Source organism: Taurulus bubalis (genome assembly GCF_910589615.1).
Source record: "Taurulus bubalis genome assembly, chromosome: 3".
In the NCBI taxonomy this organism is placed as follows: domain Eukaryota; kingdom Metazoa; phylum Chordata; class Actinopteri; order Perciformes; family Cottidae; genus Taurulus; species Taurulus bubalis.
Window position 1 is genome coordinate 20333577 of NC_136591.1, and position 20485 is coordinate 20354061.

The window sequence follows — 20485 nt, forward strand, 5'->3', positions numbered from 1 at the left end:
ATACACTTGTATAGCAACCACTCTCCTATTTATAATGAGTGTTTCTAACTTAAAAACCCGGCAGAGACAACAGGGAACAGACGGGTTTGTGAAAACTTGGACAGATGACTGACTAAATCTCGGCCTCTTGTGATTTACTGAAAATAATAATTATAAGTACTTAAATAGAATCAGTTAAGTCAGTTTTCTTAACAAGGCGTTAATAGATACATGTATTTGTAACATATACATATTATAAACATGGCAGTGCTGTGTAGTACTTGAGAGGGACTTTTTGTAGGTTTCGATCTAGTTCAATTCAGTTTATTTTGTAAAGCCCAAAATCACAAATACAAATTTGCCTCGGAGGGCTCAAATGACTTTAAGGACTGCCTCTGGTTTGCACGTTCTACATTTTATCTGAAGTGTGTGGGACTCTCACTGGTTCTTGGCCTTGAATTTGTAAGTCTTGCACAGTCTGGTCTCGGTCATGACGTGGTCTGGGTTCAGGTTGTCTAGACTACAACACTGTGTTGCATAGTGAACGCCATAGTTTTGTTGGCTTTGCTCAGCACTTGTGGGCAAATAAAACTAACTCTGTACCGGATAGTAAGGCCTTGGTTTGATTCCGTCGGGTCCCCCTTCTCTGACCCCCGCAGTGTTGTAGTTGTGCCGGCCGATGTGGCCACAAGGAGGCAACCTCATTCTGCAGCAGGAATTATTGCACAAGGGGGGCACAGAGGAGTCAAAGGTGACGAACAGTGGAGGAGAAATGTGATGCGTTGCCGTAAATAATCTCTTGTGATGGACATCGGGGTTCTATGACTTCCACAACAACAAGTGCATTTTTTCCATTTTGAAACCATGTGATCTTAATTATTCTCGTCCGCATCCTTTTACCAAATTGCTTCCGGAAGTTTTTTGCCCCGGCGTGTGATGTGAACGTCACATTCCCCCGTGTGAATGATTTAGAACGGCAACAAATGCATTAATCCAGGAAGATCTGTTCACGTGCCTCTTTGCATTGTGAGTTATAGCTTCTATGATCCGTGCAAGAAACCTTTTTTTTCTAATGGAAAACATTTTCTAATGGATATTTGTGTGGTCTAAACGTTTAATTGTCACGTGTTCATGTTCGTTGAGGGTCTTCGCGCTTCTTCTTTTTTCCTGTCCAGCTTCCCTCTGGATTCAGCAGGTTGGGGTCAAAAGGTCAGATCATCCGAGTGGAAACAAACCAGTCAAAATGACATTTGTACATATTCAGCAGTTACAACACATTCCTACTGCTGCAGTACGTTCTATTAAGCATCATATTGTTGACCCGGAGCTTCTGAACGTTTTTATTTGTTTTAAATTGTCTTCTCCAGTATCCGTGGCATTCAGACTTCCTCACTCCAATAAAAAAATGGTCCACATCATTGGTCCGTGAGAGTGAGTGACAGTTTGTTCCGAAATGAAGAGAGCGCACGGCCTCATCACTCTCTCGGCAAATGCTGACCTTTCACTTCCTGACACAGCAGTTGTATTTAACACAGCCACGTGCCCCTGGCGAACTCACACACACACACACACACCACACACCACACACACACACACACACACACACACACACACACACACACACACACACACACACACACACACACACACACACACACAAAGATATACAGGCTTTGTGTTGGTTTAAAATCTCATTCTGAACATGAACACAGTGAAAAGGAGCTCTCTGACACATAGCTGAACACATACTACACCTGTTGCCAAAAGGAAATAACCGCATAGGTGAAAAATAGTGGCAGAAACCGGTGGCATCGCTGTCCAAATAAAAATGTAATGCAAAATAATTATAATTCTGCACGCAGTACTTTTATACACCAATAAGAGAGGAGAAAAAAAACACACCAAAAATCCATCATGTGACATCAACTTTTTATTTTATTTTCAAAATATTCTCCCAACAGGATGAAACTCAAGAGAAGCCCAGAGGGTCCAAAGCCAATAGTGGCATCTAGAACAGAAGCACCACTCATTATTGCTGTGTCACTCTGCTGCAGGACAAGGCGGTCAGGAGGGGAGAAAAAGGAAAAACAAAAGTATGTGTGTGTGTGTGCGGGGGGGTGGGGGGGTCGAATACAGTCAAATACTGGGACCCACAAACACATTCACTCCAGCACACACATACAAAAGGAGCTATGTGAAACACAGAGGCGGTGATTCTAAAAACGAAGATCTTTTAAAAGAAGAAAAAAAGCTGCAGATGTTCTCTAATGGCGACTATGAACCTGGTTTATTGTAGTTCTGGATCAAGAGTGCCAATGAATGGAATGATCCTTTGTAGAGACAAATATCGTCCGAGCTGGTTTAAAGATCATAACAGTCGTATTTGCGATCTCCTTCAGGCAAGATGAAGAACATCTGCAGCCGCCCAATAAAAACACTTCATTCCGTCTTTCTGTGTTTCCAAGATACAGAATGGAGGGAGGGAGGGAGGAGGATAGAGCAAAAAAAAAGAACAAAATCATACTGTGGGCGAGGGGGAGCGTGAACGTATGGGATGGGGCTGCTGGTTGTCCGTCTCTACTATCACATGTCTAAAAAAAATTTGGCATGGTACAAAAATCGTCAGTAAAAAAAGAGGCTTCGCTGCCACGGTGTCAGAAGGGGTGGTGGGGGACGAGTCTAGGTGGACGCACCCCGGGTCTTTACGCCTTCTCCTCCTCCGCCGCCTTCTCTGCCGCCTCAGTTACCTGGAAGGAGAGAAGAGAGAAATTAGCGACAAATTTCACCCCTCATTCTCGCCACAGGTGGTTTATGAAAGAGGCCTAAAAGGTGAACAACCACTTTTGCTTGGCTGGTTGTAGTTTTTTTGGAAAGGTGAGCCAGGAGGTGGTCTGCATAGCTTAGCACAAAGACTGGGAACAGGTCTGTTGTTTAAAAAGAAAAAAATCGACCTACCAGAGACGTCCCAGCAAACATCGTTTTTCATTCACTTCGCAATTTTGGGCTATTTTGCTTACATAACATGTCTTCTTTCTCGACATAGATTAGTGGACAGAAAACATTCATAGACACATATTTAGGGGTTAATTGTACTAATTTGTCTATTTGTATTAGGAGATTTCTGACCATTACACGGTGGTGGGCCGTCAGGGCCTGCTAAGCCTTCTCTGCTGGCCTAAACAGAATCACAAAGTTGTAGCTATTTTATAATTTAATTGTTTTTCACAAATACACTACATGTATTATAAATATTTTTCCCTATTAGCTTATTTTCTCATTGACCAGCTCCTGTCTTGTCTGTTCCTCCTGCCTTGTCTGCACTGGTGCAGCTTGACGCTGCTTAAGCACCCTGCTTAACGCTCTGCTTAACACTCTTGTCCAATCAGATCGGATGTATAAGGACAACGGGACACAGCGATGGAGGCGGAATCCCGTTAAACCCCATGAAAAGCTGCTCAATGGCGCGTGAAGCCCAAACCAAATTCCCTCGACTGTCTGCCTTTTCGTCAATCTACCGCATCTACGGGCTCATAGAGCTAGCACGTTAGCGTCTCCTTTAACCCTGCCTCCCTGTCGCTCTGTCTCGGGCAGCACGGAATATATATTTTTACTCGGCGATAAATTGATTTACGGGGGGGAAAGTTTTTTTTGGGGTCAATGACATCACACGACGAACCCGGAAGTTGTGACCAACCCCACGGTTTAGCCAATCAGTTTGGCTTCAAACCCCGGCTCTTCCTGGGGGATCGGCCTGGGCATGAGAGCGGTCTCTTCTCATTTAACTCTTGGCAACAGAGCACATTGATCTATTCCTTCAGGTATGATTCAGAATGTGCATTGTCCTCAGAGGAGGAGTCGTACAGATGTGGTATTTACAGAACAGCTGCAGCGTCTTTTCTCCACTTGATAAACTGGGCCGCGTTCCAAGAAGCAATGGACTCATCAGGATTGCGTCAGCCTTTCCAAATCTAGAACGTGGACTGTAGTCCACTTATTGAGGAGGATAGTTTCGGTTTTAACGCTCTTTCACAGCCGTCGGGACTATTTCTCCGGTAGAAAGTAGTTCCTTTTTTTGAGATCTGCGAATTATAAAAAGTAACTGGAACCTTGTTTCTGCTGCTGAAGGTTTCAAATATAGTTGTTTTTTACGTTGTGAGCGGCACAAACTAATTTTATTCACAAAAACGTGACCACTCACCATAATGTGATGATCATTCTGGCTTCAAGCTGATAGGCCAAATGAATGTTTCGTCATCAACTTATGTGTATTATTGTAGTATCATTGTATATATATATATATATATTGTGTACTTTATTGCTCTGGAAAGCTACTCACTGAAACACGTAACTCCTCTAGTAGCGGCAGGAATCATCCCTTTCTCTCTTCTGAACTGATCGCCGGTGGAGCCGGACGTCTACGAACAGCCAATCACATTTCACATGTCACAAACCTTTCCGGCTCATGGGTAGAAGAAAAAAAACTGCCTTTGGCCCACTTCACTGCACACGGTGATATCACTCCATCGCCTCGTCACTCTCTCTCTCGAAACACGCCACAGCACTCCACAGCACACTGTTGTCGTAAATGTTTTTGCTCGAATGACATGCAACTTTTTTCAATACGTAATGTTAGTGGTCAAACACACACTCTGGAGTCGGGTTAAAAGCACTGGAGCGTACCCTTAACTCTGACCGTCTCGCTCTGCCCTCTCACTGACATCAAGGAGGGAGCCGAGCTTCTGATGGAGGAGACACTGACAGACGGACGAGACACGTAGATCTGTGTGTGTGTGTGTGTGTGTGTGTGTGTGTGTGTGTGTGTGTGTGTGTGTATGTGTGTGTGCGTGTGTATGTGTGTGTGTGTTAAGAGATGTGCATTAGTGATTGGAAGCAGGGAGGTTGTGTGGTAGAGGATTATCGGTGTGTATGTCGTGTTTTTACACAAATTGACAAATAAAGGAAATAGTTATTTTCACGTCTGTTTGTGACAGATTTTAATTTCCAATTTTCCCTCCTCATACCTCATTGGTCTTGGTCTCTCCGTTGTGGGCGGGGCCGTCGTCCTTCTTACCCTTAGGGCCGCTTTTCTTTGCTTTCGCCGCCACCTTATCGTCTGCCACCTTCTGCACGGGAGGAATGATAAAGAAGAAGAAGAAGAAGAAGAAGAAGAAGAAGAAGAAGAAGAAGAAGAAGAAGAAGAAGAAGAAAAACACAAGAGGGTTCATACTGTATATCATCATCCTTGTATGACCTCAAAGATGATCAGAATATATTTTAACAATTTATACTTTTTGCCATAGATAAAATAAAGACCAATAAATCCTGGATTTGTTCTTTGGAGGGGGTGAAACCATGAGCCCTGGAAATTGCTGCACAGTATGTTCACGTGCATGCGTGAGTGTGTGAGTGTGTGTGTACCTTGACGATGGCCTTCTTGGGCTTGGTCTCAGGCTTGGGCGGAGCAGCAACAGGTTTCTGCAAATTGAGCAGAAGTCAGTGAGGATGACCAACTGAACAATGCGTAGTTATTGGAAGAATATTATCCATCTATTATCTATATTATTAACGTTACTATTAATGTTAATAGTATACACTGTGTAAAACCCTGTTGCTTTAGAGAATTTATGAGGACTAACGCAGAACACAGAGGGTGTGCTGGCTCCGTCTCCCTGGTAGTATTCACAGCAGTAGTAAAGTACTTGTACCACATTTCTGAGTATTTTAAACATCTGCCTCAACTCAAAGTTCAAATTCTGGCCACTCGGTGTGAGAAAGTTTTCTGCAGAGCTTTTCAAGGCCGTCGAGCGCGGACCACGTTCCCCTGAAGCCACGAGCTACAATAACACTGCTGTGACTCAATTCAATCATGTGATTCTTTCTCAGAATATCTCAGTTTTTCTTTAGAAATCACTGACACGAGAGACATGAATACTTATGACGCCGGGGAAGCGCCGCTCAACATTTACAATTACATTTTGGAGATACCCTACGATATTGCAAAGTGGAAAAACACGAGAAAGGCTACATTTTTGTTATGCAGTGCAGATAGCAGCCTGTATACAACATGCTAGTTTATTTTATTAAATAAGCTGAACGCTGAAGGTGTTCAAAGACATGAAAATATCATATCAGGTAACATACAAAAAAATACAAATAATCACAGTTTGCATGTTTTAATAGTCAAAAGCTGAAAGGAGAAGTTTGATCATATGGGAAATACACTTTTCATCTTCTTACACTCTCATGTCTGCAGAGAGATGGTTAGCTTAGTTTAGCATGAAAGCTGAATCCAGCTGACAAGAAATAGTCCCCCATAAACCAGCAATTTGTCCGTTTTGACACTTTGCACAGATCCCTAAACAAGAGATATAATGAGATATAACTAGTGGCCTCCTCCTACACTGTTTCCAGTCTGTAATGCTAAGCTAACTAGGTGCTATCTGCAGAATAAGCATATTTCCCAAAATGTCAAACTCTGGCTTCAAAGTGCACATGCAAAGACTCAATACAGATGGGTTCAACATGCAAAGTACAACACAGATAGAAAAAAACAACAACACATGAACTTGTTTGGCAGAGCTGCATGATCACATATAATATACTATCCTTCATTTTCTGGATAATAATATTTTAGTTACTATAATAATATTTTAGTTACTATCCATACTAAGATTTGGGGAACAATTTGAGAATTTTAAACCCAAATTGAACTTTTTCCAAGAGTCCTTTTGATTACAGCCCAGTCAACTTTGGTGGGGGATCTGAACCCATGGCGTTAGCATTGAGTCATGCAGCCCAAACGCCAACAGTCCAGACCGAGAGCAGACGAGGACAACAGAGAAAAGACGGGCGCACCAAGCCAGACGCAATCCTCAGGGAGCACGTTTATGGAATTTTGTAAAATCGATCGAAACCATAAACCTGGGTGAGGACTTTGTTCTGACCCTTGGTGCTATGACACCTTCTATCCCACAAGACTGAGGCGGGAGGCGGGGTGAGGAAGGAGAGAGGTGAGGACAGGAAGGGAACAACACTTACCGCTGACAATCTCTCTGACCTTCTGGGGGTCTACCGGAGCAAGGGATCAATGAGAGAGAGACAGAGAGAAAGAGAGAGAGAGAGAGACAGCGACAGAGAGAGACAGATATCAGTTGTACCTTTGCAGGCGGATCTTCAGTGCTTGGTGACTTCTACAAGTGTCCTAATCATTAACCTGTCATGTGTCTATTCTCTCACTCGCACACACACACACACTCACAGCACAAAAAAATACACAACACGCAAATGCACGCCCACACACTGCACACGAACACACACGTTAATCAACATTTACCTCTTGCTTTGTGACTTTGGAGGTCTCCTTGCCCTCGGGGCCCTCTGGAGACTGAAGGAAACGCAACATGGTTAATAGAGAACCACGTAGTCCAATTTGGGGTTTAGTAGGTCAACAGTACAAGCCACATAGAAGTGGTGTACATAATCTGAAAGATGGGAACCTGACGATTAATTTGAGTTGCAGCTCAGCAGTCTGTGTCAATAGTGTGGTCTATAGTCAAAAATCTGAATGAATTCATTACTCAAATAAATTGTGGGGGTTTATGAGGGCTTATGCTGTGTTCACACCAAACGCGGCGCAAATTATTCAAGCGATTAGATTACATGCAAAGTTAATGCACAGACGCGATAGGTTGCGAAGACGCGAAATTTTCGCCGGGCGGCGCGATAGACGCGTTTGAGGCGCTGTGAATAGCGCGAAGGATGCAGCGCGAAGGACGCAGTGTGAATTCGCGCAAGTTTAAATATCCCTATTCTGGCAAAAAAAACGTGTGAGTCATAGTTGCGTCAGCCAATCAGCGTTGAGAATCAGAGTTGAGAAGCTCCACCCGTCATCACCGCCGTCCTGCAGTTGCTGAATCAAACTGCTGCTGAAGTAGCGCTGGTAGCGGCCGTCATTCAGCCGCTGTTGTGGGACTACGGATAATATTATGAACCCAGACACGATGGAGTTTGATGTTCCGACGTATGTGGAATTTAAGTATAAAGCAGAACTAGTGGTTATTTCCATAGTGGATGGCGGAAGCGGTATCCGTTTTACGGAGATAAGCCAGATGCAGTTCCTGGGCCCTGTTTCTCGTACCTGGTACAATGGCAAATAAACTCAAAGGAACCTCTTTTTATTCCTCTGCTGAGAAGCAGGAGATGATCATGAAGGCATATGAGGAAGTCAATACCGTAGTCATTCACAGCAAACGCGTTGCGAATATTCCAACGTTTTTGCAACATTGTTGCCGTGAACGCAACTTTAACATCGCCCCCGCTGCGAGACATAAGCGTCGCAAATATATTAGACAAGTTAAATGCGTCAGTGTTGGGAAAATGTATCGGCAAATTTGAAGTGGTTCATAACCCAGATCAATCAGATTATATTTACGAATAAATATATACTTATGAGGATATATGTACTGTATGCACATATGAATCATGTACTATATGTATATAAATGTATGTGTAGATTATCATATAACTAGGAGTTTGAATATGTGTATGGGCGGATCAGTATGTATGTATTATTCATAATCAAAAATTCAATCAATTGAAGCAGTGAAAATAAATTGTGTCTGATTCTCTGTATTCTCATCACGATCACCTTAATCATGTTCTACAATAATGATATGTATGGTGTACTAATAACACTGTCATATAATTATGAGTGCTTTCAACACATCCATACGTTTCTTAAGAGCTAAATAAACTTAAGAACAGCGCGGCTGATAGTCTGTGTCTGAGACGGGCGATCAGCTGCGCCTGTAGTGATCAATGTCCGCGGCTCGAGAATCTCTCGTAAATAAATTATTTCTTGCCGGCAAAATCTATATCGCCGCGTACAGGAAGTCATGATAATGTAAAGGATGGATCCTGGCGATCTGGAAGAACTCTCTCTCTATAAAACTAATATAACTAATATCGCTCCTTTATCAATGAGGAAGTGAGCTGCCTTTTTTGTCCGTGGGAGTGGTCAGTTTATCCAGTGAATTTCAGTAAGCCTGCCCGGGAGCAGGTTTACATTTTTGTCTGGGTTGCTATGGTGATTTATCTAAGCTTGCTTCGAGAAACCGAGAAAGCCTGACCTGCGTCATCTTATCCTGACAATTAGCCCGCTAACTCAGTAAGCCAGGTACGAGAAACAGGGCCCTGGAGGAGTCGGTGAAATTCACTGAGCTGTGTGCGGCTACGGATGATGTTATGAACCCAAACACGAGGGCGTTTGATGTTCCGACATGTTTGGGACTTCCACAACAAGTATAACGCAGAAATAATGGTTATTTATTCCATGGTCAATAGCGAAAATGAAAGCTCCTTTCACGGAGAGAAGCGACGGTGATAAGCCACGCCCCCTTTGTCGCGGCGCGATTTCGTATGAAATAAAAAATGAAAAGAAGTTTAAAATCCCACATTAAGACACCAAGACCTCGAGAAGTACCACCGAAAAAGTCTTGCTGGGATTTGGAGTCAACTTTTGACATTTGGAGATTTCTACATTTGGTTGGTTTGGGGGTAGCTGCTCAGAAACCCCTTATTGTCAATATACATGCACATCATCTCGTTATGGTTGTACAGTCTCATGAGGCTGTGATGGTCACAGAGGACACCGTTATGCACAGTGACGTCAAGTTTCAAAAACTGGAAAAAAATATTGATAAGACATGCAAAAATGCTTGTTTTGGGACAGAAAACGATCCCTTTGAAAACAGGCCATTTCATTTTTGCATCGCCAATTTATGTATTATTTTGTTGCATTCTTTGACCACAAGCTAGCATAACATTGTCGCTATAGTGGACACCTTCGGTGGACTAGTTGATTGAAACACCAGCCTCTTGACAACAGTACTATCAGGTCTCAGAGGGTAAAGTGTGTGCACCGCCTGTGACTCTAAAGTTAAGAATTCTGTGTGTGAATTTAGTTTTCTGGTTGTTTTCATCTGTCATCGTCAATAAATTTGAATTCTTAAATCATGAGATTCACCAACTGTTTAGTAATACAGTAACACAGGGAGCCAGCAGGAGCTATAAAGCCCAATAATGCAGCTCCTTGAGCAGTGAGAGCGAAAAGGTCAAAAGGTTACAAACTGACATCTATTGATAAACACCTTACTTCATGAACAGAAATCACACTGATGTAATTAACATGTACCAGGTAAAATGGGGGTGGTGACTGTCAACAAAAAGGATGTGCAACTATTTTGATAATTCATAAATTGGGCGAAATTACCCAGAAATGCTGTGAATATCTGCAGGAGTTCTTAGTCTTTTATGATAGTAAATTGAAAATGTGGGTTTTGGACAGCTGGTTTAAAAAAGCAATTTGAAGACATCAACTTCAGCTTTGGGATTTTTTTTTAATTTTTAGAAAGATTTCTGGAATGATGATTAATCGAGAAAATAATTGACGGATTAATAAAACATAATCAAATATAAAACTTAGTGACAAAGTCCCGTGCACATGATGAGATCATACAAAATGAACAAAAAAAACAACCACTGATTTACTCACATGTGGTCATGTAGCCTATTAGAATATATAATTCAGACATTGAGGATTTTTTTGCATAATATAAAATGTAATCAGAATCGTTAATGTCACAAGATAAATAGTAAAAAAATGCATTTAGTATTTAACAAATTTTGTATTCTTCAAATATTAGAAACAAGCTGTTGTTTTACTAAATTAAACCTGAATTTGAATCCACATTTCATTCCGGCAGTCTGTGTATTTGTCCCAGCCACAATATTATTTTAGGCTATCTGATGGTGATTATATTTTATCTCTCTGGGGATAAACACTTTAATGGGTTCATCTTGCTCACATGCCGAGACCTGAGAGTGTAAACATAGTTGTGGACTAGAAGAACACATGCTGTCAGCCTACATTCACATCATGGACATGGCAGGACACATTCAGGCTGCAGGCAGGTGAGGAGACCACCCCCACCATGACACAAAAAGAAGGTTGGTTAAGCCCCGCAGGTTGACAGTCAGTCGCATCATTTGCATGCGCGCCCTCCGCCCTGGAGGCCCATCATCCCCTCATTCTCTGTCCTCACAGGCGAATCTGCGCAGACAATGGCATGTTTTTAAATGGCAGAAAAGACCATTTCCACGTACGCGCCGTTACAAAGCTGGAGCTCGTCGAGCAACGCTGTTTGGATGATGTCACGGCCCCTTTTAACGCCGCGGCGATTGTCCCTGATCCCCTCTTTCTTTACCCCCTTTTTCTCCATGTCCATTTGGGGTTCGTTCCATCGGCTTGTGCGCTTTGACATTCATCAACAGCGGATAACCAGCGTGAGCCAGGGAGGAGAAGGTGGAGGTGGTGGTGATTTGTTTGTTTGTTTGTTTTTATAACTGTTATATTACATGTTATGCACAATCGATACGTCGCGCCATCCAGAATGATCCCCACGCAAAGAGATTTACGCATCCATCCATCCGGCGGGTCCGGCTGGCATTGCGCGCAGTGGACAGGGAAGTGGCGGATAAAACGGCCACAGGAACGGCCATTGAAATGAACGCGGGGGGACATTTGGGAGCGTAAAAAGAGAAACATGTATGTTGCAATAAGATATCTCGCATGCGCGCGACATACTTGTGAAATAAACCCCGAAAGGTTGCGGGCGGAAATGCGCTTTCTCAAACTTTAGCATCACCCCCACCTGCCCTCGACGTAGCCACAGAAATCGCGTAGCGCAATTTTCCTCAAATGCAAAAGCAGGAGAAAAAAAGGAAAAAATAAATAAATAAAAGAACTAGAGTGAAGTGAGCTGGATGACACGGACGACACTTACCTTTCTCTTCGGCATTTTACGCGTGATTTATTCTCCACCAAGCACAGACGAGTTGAGGTCAAACCCGAAGGTCCAGAAGAGGCAAATTTGAAGTACCTCGGAATACGGGATCAATATCTCGGCACCTTCGATAATATGTTGATTATATGCACTCCCCAAAACTCTCCGGGCCGACCTCCAACAGCCATTGGGTAGAAGAGTCAAAATCCTCTCCTGTGCTGACTCCTGATTGGCTCGTCCCGTTTTTATGTAAATAAGAGGCTCGCGCTCATTGGCCGAGGGGTATCAGAGGGCCTCTGTGATTGGCTGCGCGCTCTGTGTGCGCAGACGTAACTATACGGCGGCGACTGAGAGGGAAAGTGGAGACGGGCCAATGAAAGCTGGGGCCGACTCCAGGTGGATCTGGGTAATGTAGGATGAGAGGTGCGAGAGAGAACGCTGTAAATAAAACACAAAGGAGCAGAACGAACGGGCACAATGGCACAATGTTGGCCACAGAGGAGCTCCAGAACATCTGGCGGGCTTTGTGTCTTGTGGGGTTTCCACTGCTGTAAAGAACCAGAGCCACATGCACCACATTCTGCACAACAGATAGAGCATCAGTGCATGAGGGGCATTGTATATAGTATAACAATACATTTAATACGGCTATAAATGCATTATTGCATAGGCTGCTGGGTAATTTATTTTAATATAAGGACTAGTAGGTGTACATATAGGTTGCAGGCTAAATTGTTCATTTTCATAAACAGCAGTGCATTATTTTTGTTAATATCTTCACTCAGACTAGTATTATCCGGAAAAATCAGAAAAAAGTGCCTAATAACTAGAAGAAATACCAAAAAAGAGTCAAAGCTCTTAGGCTGGGACATGACAATTCATTATGTGTTTGGTACACATAACAAATGTCCCTCACGTGAAAAATAAATTGATAATATGAGTACACATTTTCTTAAATTGTGTCAAGGAGCATTTAGCGTATTAAAACCTGCATTCATAAGCATTTAACCCTAGAACACTAACATTACAAATAGTAGCACCATCACTAACGTCGGGTATATTTCACCCGAGAAATGTATCTGATAAAATATACTTCTCATCAAAATATATTAAAATACAAAAATACAAAGCAAGTTGAAGTACTCTTCTTTTATTTTACCCTATAGAACTTCTCATAAAACCAAAAACAGGTATCAGGGGGGGACCCTGAAAAAAGGCTCAAAATCGGGTGAAAAATTAGGGAATCGTCAATCAAACATGATTAAAAATATAAATAATAGAGCTTTGAACTTGTTCTTTCGTCAGGTCGTTCCTGGGACATGTGAGCCTTGTTCTGTGAAGGAAAAGTCTCCCTTCAATGTTAAAACCCATCCGGAATTTTTTCACCCTCTAACGTAGGGTGACAATCACCCGGAACACGTGCCTGTTGAAAAAACAGGGATCGGAGCAGGAAGACACGCAATAACGTCAATAATGTCTGTGAACAGCATGAAGCTACACAATCCCACGCAACTGAGACAAAAGCAACACAATGAAAATAACGTAACCACAATCGCTCAGGTGAAAATCACCCGACGTTAGTGTTCTAGGGTTAAATCAATGCTAATACATTTAAATGAATAAAAAAAACGGATACAAGAATCGGTTTGTGTTTTTGGTCGTCGCCATCTTGGTTTTATTTTGCAACCAGAATTGACACTGAATTAAAAAATGTTAAGCCAATTAAAATGTTACAAAAAGTGAAAACACTCTGTGAAAGGTTTAAAGTTGTAAGACGAAAAAACACAGACAATGCTGTGGTAGCAACCTGTCAATCACCTTGTAGCCCCGACCTAAAGCATCCCCTGCTTTATGGTCTGTTTGACTCTAAATGACCATAATTTACTAAATGAACACCAAGCTGTATTGAAGAAGACTTGAAACTAGAGATTGGGCCAATCCCAATCTCCACCCTTACGGACTCACAGACTTTGAGGCGCGCTCCCGCGAAGTCCTTGAGGGTTTAGGTGTGTCCCATTGTCATATCCTAGAGTGCTTGAGGGCTCTCTGGCAGACATTTGGAGCCCTTTATGATCCCTTTCCGTAAGTCAGCATTTAATGCTGACTTTGCCTAAGGGAATTACCCACAGTTCATAGCAATGTGACGTTAAACACGCAATTCCCAATGGAAGCATGAAGACGTAAAACAAAAACAAAAGGTAAACAAAGAGGCACGTGGGTGTTCAGTCTGATAAAATACATTTACACTACAACATTACGGATTAAAGATGGAACATAAAAACACATGAAATCAGAGGAATGCAAGGAGATTCATCAAAAACAACATTACATTCATCAAACATTTCGTTTTTACAAAAATGAGAAAATATATAATTTAAAATGACTTCTCATCTTGTGAGGAAGACGTTCAAATCAGTGAATAAAAAGTATAAAATGAATACACAATTGTACACAATATTTTGTTATGTAGTCACGTGATATGTTGCAGCAAAGTGCTGTCCCATTCATATTTACACCAGTTCAAGCCCTAACAGCCTCTCACACTCGTGTTTACAATGTTTACTGAGGGAATAAATCAAGTATTAGGAAGAATGTACATTTAAGGCACTATTGGCTTTGGCTTCCCTTGCTGCATGGTGTGAATACCAAGATGTTCTCTCTCGATACCCACTGAGGTGCCTCATCGCTGGGCATCTGGTGACACCGAGAGACAAAGACAAATTCAATTTGGATCGGTCACATCGTGGCCAATCCTCTTTTTCACCAAAATAAGGTCAGCATTGGGGTCAGATACTTATCCGGCACATCAGACCCGCGAATATCTAGAAAATACAGTAAATCATCCTTTACAGATGTTTTCGCATACTAACAGTAGCTTAGTCGAAAACCCTGATGAGGACACAGAGAGAAGCCCAAGTTCCAACAGGCAGCATACTGTAGTTACAGTGAGAGATCATTTGGATATTGTTCCTAATGGGACACTCAATCTTAAATTCACCCTAAAGTTACGAGAATGTTTTGTGAAAACCCTCGTACCCCTTAAAGGGCCAGATATAGTCCAAAATGTACACACATGCAGATACATTGGGTGACTGCATGCAGACGGCAAAAAAATTGACAACCCTCGTGCATTTGAAAAGTTTAGATTGGACTTTAGTCAGAGCGAGTGGCAGAAAGTTGTGATCAGCTCGGTGGCCTCTGTTTGACCCCAAGGTCAGCTCAAATGGGTCCCAGAGTCCTAAAAAGTTCCTCTCTGGGCCGAGTGACTATCCCGGCACGTCACTCCAACTCATAATAGTACCCTGTGTAGTGCAGGTCTTACCAAGCTTCTGCACCCCACTGCTCATATTTATTTATTATTGTCCCACATAACTCACACACAACATCTCTGTCTGATAAAAACAGACAGAATCTTGAACTTGATATATTCAACAGACTGAAGAGCGCGATTATTTTTTGATTATCTTGATCTAAAGGTTTAAAACTACAGGATATATGTGCTTGGCTAATTAATAAATTACAAATAATATTCTGTGCATCCAGCAGTATGGAAATAAGAACCTCTTCTATAAAACAATGGCTTCAGCCTTGCGTATACCTGTAGCGCATCATTTTAAACATAGAAGGCCACAAAACATTCTACAAAGAAATCTACAATAGCAGCCTCGACATTCTTGTGTAGCATCACAATAGACACACACACACACACACATGCTCACACAGCTACAAACCTCACAATAGACAGAGCTTTCCTGCCCAAACAAAAAAAAAGCCTTCATGTTAGAAGTCAACCCAGAACACAGGAGCAGGTAGCTCGATGGCCGCGCCACTGTTCCCTCATAGATTCACACTGTCAGCTAAATGGAGGACACACACACACACACACGCACACACAATGAGGAACATGTACGACACAAAAGGGAATCCGCACTGAAAAGAAATGGTCCCCAGAATGTCGGTTTAAATGTTGTATTAACACTTCTTTATTCACACGTTACCTGTTCAGTTTGTACATTTGCTCTTCTACGGATTTGTCACTTATTATGGGCATCAGTTGACTTTTTTCTTCTGATATATATATTTCCTATTGTAACATAATGTCCATTTAAAAGGTTGAGTCTTGAAAAGCGTGTGCATTTAGAGCCTTGGCAGAGAGTTCTCAAATGTTTTTAAGCACCCAAAAAAAACAAAAAAAAAACATGCTAAATGATCAATGACAGCTTGGAAATTGTGATGGTTTGATTTTCTTCACGCATTTTTTTTTTTACAAATATTGTTTTATTGTTGTCTTTTCCACAATGCACAAACAAACACAAAGACAGAACAGAACAAAACAAAACAAAACAAAACAAGGCACAAAAAAATAACATATAGGCATTTCAGATAGAGATATCAATGGCATGTTCTTTTTTTGTTAGGCTTTACTGACTGTTCCTCAACAGAGAACCAAAGAATAACAGTAGAGGGTGACAGATATGCATATGCAGATAGATACATATTATACCCCACAAATAGAATGCTCCCACATTCCTTAAATGTGACCAGTGAGAGACGAAATAAAAGAGAGGACCAAAAGAAAAGAAAAACGATAGACTACAGGGTTGCAACAAAATCCTGCCCCTCCAGAAACTTCATAAATGGACACACATTACATAAAGCTTTCACCTTGAAAAAAAAAAGAATGAAAAAAAAAATGAATATAGGCACGCTAGAAAACCTGTGCTCCAATGTTATATATAGCCACCGATGGACGATAAGTTGTACAACAATGCTGTTTGCTAAATACTAGCATGCTGATTTTTAGCAGGTATGATGTTTACCATCACAATCTTATTTTAGCTTGTTAGCATGCAAATATCGTCTGATTAACACTAAATGTTAAGCTGAAACGTCATTCGCTTTGCAGGTATTGACCAACGTATCGGGCAAATTCAATTTGTGACCTTGAGGAAAAGTTAAGGGATCACCAAAGTGTGTCACAACCAGAGAGTCTCTTTAAAAAAAGATGACTCTTTACAAACTCCGCCAATGGTTTTGAGATTCACTTCCTGTCTTCTAACTGGGCGTGGTCACAACGTGAAAATAGGCTCGTTCGTTAGAGCTGCGCCTCGCCTGGAATCCAGAGGAGAGCAGGCGGCCGCAGCAGGAGGCGTTGACAAAAAACTGCAATCAAGTCGGACAGTTGTCAGCTGTCAGTTGTGTATACGCAGGAAGTCACAGAAAAAAGTACTTCCTGTTAGTTCCGAACTTTTGTCTACTTGTAGTTTACAGATCACGTTTGGATTTATTATATGTGTTTATAAATATATATTTATGTAAAAATGAGTGTGTAGCTGCATCCTTTGGTCTTTTGATGTCTGCCTGTGAAATACATTACTATTAGTTTTGATGTGTGTTGTATAATTACGATTTTGTATTAACAACAACACAATAAATGTTTTTAGATCAAACATGAGACTAATAGTCAATAATCCAGTGTTAAGTATTCCAACTACACATAAAATACGAATTTTCTACAACACGTGGTGTTTGCTGTCAGATCTAAGAGCCAATCAGCTCTCTGATGTGGCGAGAGCCAGGCGTTTCCCATCATGCACTGGGCCAAGCAGTCGGGGTAGAGCCACTGCAACGCCTGCCTCTGAAATCGACGGTCGGCTTTGTCTCGTGAGAGTATCGTTGACCACGTGTGCATGACGTCAGAGCAAGTCGGGACCAAGTCGGACACAAATCTAGCCGGCATGCATTGCGCGCCGATCGCCGATTCTGCGCAGAACTAGCTCATTTCGAACGAGCCTCGTGAGTTAGCTAAAAATAAAGTTAATTTTCTCCTGATTTGTGTGTTCTCTTCCAATATGCTGCTTGTGGAAAAATGGGTCCGATGTTTAGTTTGGTCGTTGTGGAGCGAAAGAATCGGTCATTAATCTGTGTACCCGTTTGGAGGTAATAGACTGAGGACCTGCAGCAAGTCTCCCAGAGGGGGCGGGGATGTGACCAATACCCACATGAAGATGTGACCAATACCTACATGGAGATGTGACCAAATTTCCACCAAGTCATGGGATCATCACAAATTAATTGATGCACCAACTGGGGACCATGAATGTCCGTACAAAGTTTCACAGCAATCCATCCAGTGCTTGTTGTGATTGATACTTTAGTCTGGACCAAAGCGAGAAAATGGTCGACAGACTACCAGACATTGCCACTCGTAGAGAAATACACGTTGCTGTATGATCTAAACATGTTAGGACGTGTGGCGGGAAAGTGAGAAGTCCCACTTGAAAAACCAGAGCAAACCTCATCCCACTTAAGGTGCAATGGGAAGGATTTTTTTGCACTCAGGTTGCTGATTCATCCAACCCAAACTTTTCCTGTGCCAAGTGTGTAGAGGAACTATGGTATCCAACAGCAAAGCGTAAAAACGCGAAAGGCCCCATCTAGAGCCAGTGTTTGGTTTGTCCATTCTGAGCTACCGTAGGAACATGGCGGCCGGATCCGTGAAGAAGACCCTTTCTGTATGTAGATATATAAATCACTCCTTCTAAGGTAACATAAACAGAATGCTTCTTATTTTCAAGTTAAAATACACTTAAGAAAACATATAGTATTCTATTCCATTTTTGCCAGATACCCCGAAATGTTACACACTGTTCCTTTAACCAAAAACCTTTGTGAGTAGAAACATACCAGTTAAGGAGCTGTTCCAGCTTTCCTTTTTTGTTGTTATTTCATTGAAATTAAATTGCTAAAAAAAAAGGTGTCCTAAATCATTCTTGCTCATGAACAAAAAAGCAAACTTGTTGTTTGTTACAGTGGGTTACAGTGATGTCATACATTTCACTCATTATTGGCAAAATGCCTGGAAAAATTCAAATTTTTTGCTGGCGAACAGATTTTCTTATAGAGAAACAATGAGTCGGGTCCTCGCTTTGGGCCCTGAGGTGTCACTTTTGATTTCAATCAATATTGGATTAATAAATGTTTACTTCAAATAAATGCCCTTTTGATCGGCCATCAGAAAAGTGCTATTTTGTGACTAAGCAGAGTTTGCGAAGACGTTGTTATAACTCAAACTAGAGAATACTCGTATTATTATTATTATTATTCTGCATTTTGCAAATATTATTATATTCTGTATTGAGCTCTAGAAATACAACTCATGAAACCAAATGTCATAACAGAGCACACTTCAACCTCTGATTTACAAAAATGTAATTAAATAAATAAAAACATTTGGTTTTCAAAGTTCATTCTTGACTTTGTATTCATTTATCCATTTATCAGCTACTTCCGGAACCGTCGATCATTAATCACTGTGATCAAAATCATAATGCAAAAAAAAAAAAAATAGCATTTACAGAGCGAATTTTAAATATTGCTATGGAGCACTGAGCATTTCTGCACAGACATAGAGGAGCTCCTCAGTAGGTCAAAAATAGTCTCATAATAATGGAGATGCCATCTTTATTTCTGAACAGACCGTGAGAGGAGCTCTTCGACAGCACATGACTGCCACCTCGTGGACGTGGTCGGTAATGCTCGTTGCAGGGCGACTGCTGCGTCGCACTTTCAGCGTTGTACCATTACCGGGCGGAATGAGGGCAACAACGTATTTGAAGGTGACTATTTTTAGATTGGAGAATTAGGATAATTATTTTTGAGTGCATTTTATTTAATGTTTTCTTTGCCTTTACATATTTGAACGTAAAGCCCTTCACGTTTTACATATTTCACTGCATTTAAAATTATTGTTCAACCTTTAAAGCACACAAATGCTTCATGTAACCTGAATGACACCAATATGTCTATTTATAACACCGGATCCTCCGCCCTGTCCCTGCATTACGTCATCGGTACCGGTGCGTTCGCAGTTGAGAAGATGCAGCTCTCCGTGAAGAGCAGCATGCACATGTAGGAAACACCGGACAGCCGTTCTCTTTTCTTCGTCTTCAAATGATCTGGCTCGGTTTATTATCTGTAAATAAATGCGACACACGCGCGCGCGCCCACACACGCACAGTAAAAAAACAGCCAGCTTAATAGGCGGGACTTCCTTCCGGCTGTTTATCTCGGTGTGCAGTCTGCAGCGGGAGGCGAGCCAGTGCACGATCGGATAACAAGGTAAGCTCGTTGACAGCAATATATATATATGTTTTTGTTATTATTTTTTAATTCGTGCATTTCTCTGAACCCCGATCCGCTCGCGTGAAGTGTCGCCGCTGCGCGCGCTCGTCTTCCTGTTGCACGCGCGCTGCATGTTTGTAGCTGCGTTAGCTCCGCAGAGGAGACGCTCGTCCTCTCCATCGGGCTCTCAGGTGAGACATATGCGGGTACGTGGCTCCTAAAAGATGCATTGCAGTCGTTGTTTGTCCTCATCTGCCAAAATGCCCAATGACATCATTGCTCCACCTGAGCTCCTTATTTATGCTGCTGTGTAATATCAACATAACAGCAATATGGACTTGGTATCGCTTGTTATATTCGGATGGAGCTTTATTAAAAGCTGTTGCTCCGAATTGTCTCAACTAACTTCAGACACTGAAGGGCGGAAACTGATTTTCACTGAATTCATTAGTCTTCTGAGAAACTGATGAATAATTAAACCTCTAAAATGTTCCCAGTGTGTCTTCTTTAAATGGTTTTGTCCAACAGCTCAAACCCCA

The 20485-nt window shown here is 41.8% G+C and overlaps 1 protein-coding gene across 2 annotated transcripts; it reads right to left on the minus strand.

Moving 5' to 3' along the window:
- Window positions 1–1896: 1896 nt before the first annotated feature.
- hmgn3 (high mobility group nucleosomal binding domain 3) lies at window positions 1897–11935 on the minus strand. 2 transcript variants are annotated; one of them, XM_079216012.1, is made up of 6 exons: window positions 11823–11935; window positions 7313–7363; window positions 7018–7047; window positions 5398–5454; window positions 5001–5102; window positions 1897–2726 (listed from the first exon to the last, which is right to left on the minus strand). In XM_079216012.1, exons 1-6 carry the CDS (start codon window positions 11835–11837, stop codon window positions 2682–2684), a joined length of 300 nt encoding a protein of 99 aa, XP_079072138.1. In that variant the 5' UTR covers window positions 11838–11935; the 3' UTR covers window positions 1897–2681. The 2 variants fall into 2 exon arrangements, with proteins under 2 accessions (XP_079072138.1, XP_079072137.1); XM_079216011.1 differs by lacking the exon at window positions 1897–2726 and adding an exon at window positions 4579–4759.
- Between the last annotated feature and the right edge of the window lie 8550 nt (window positions 11936–20485).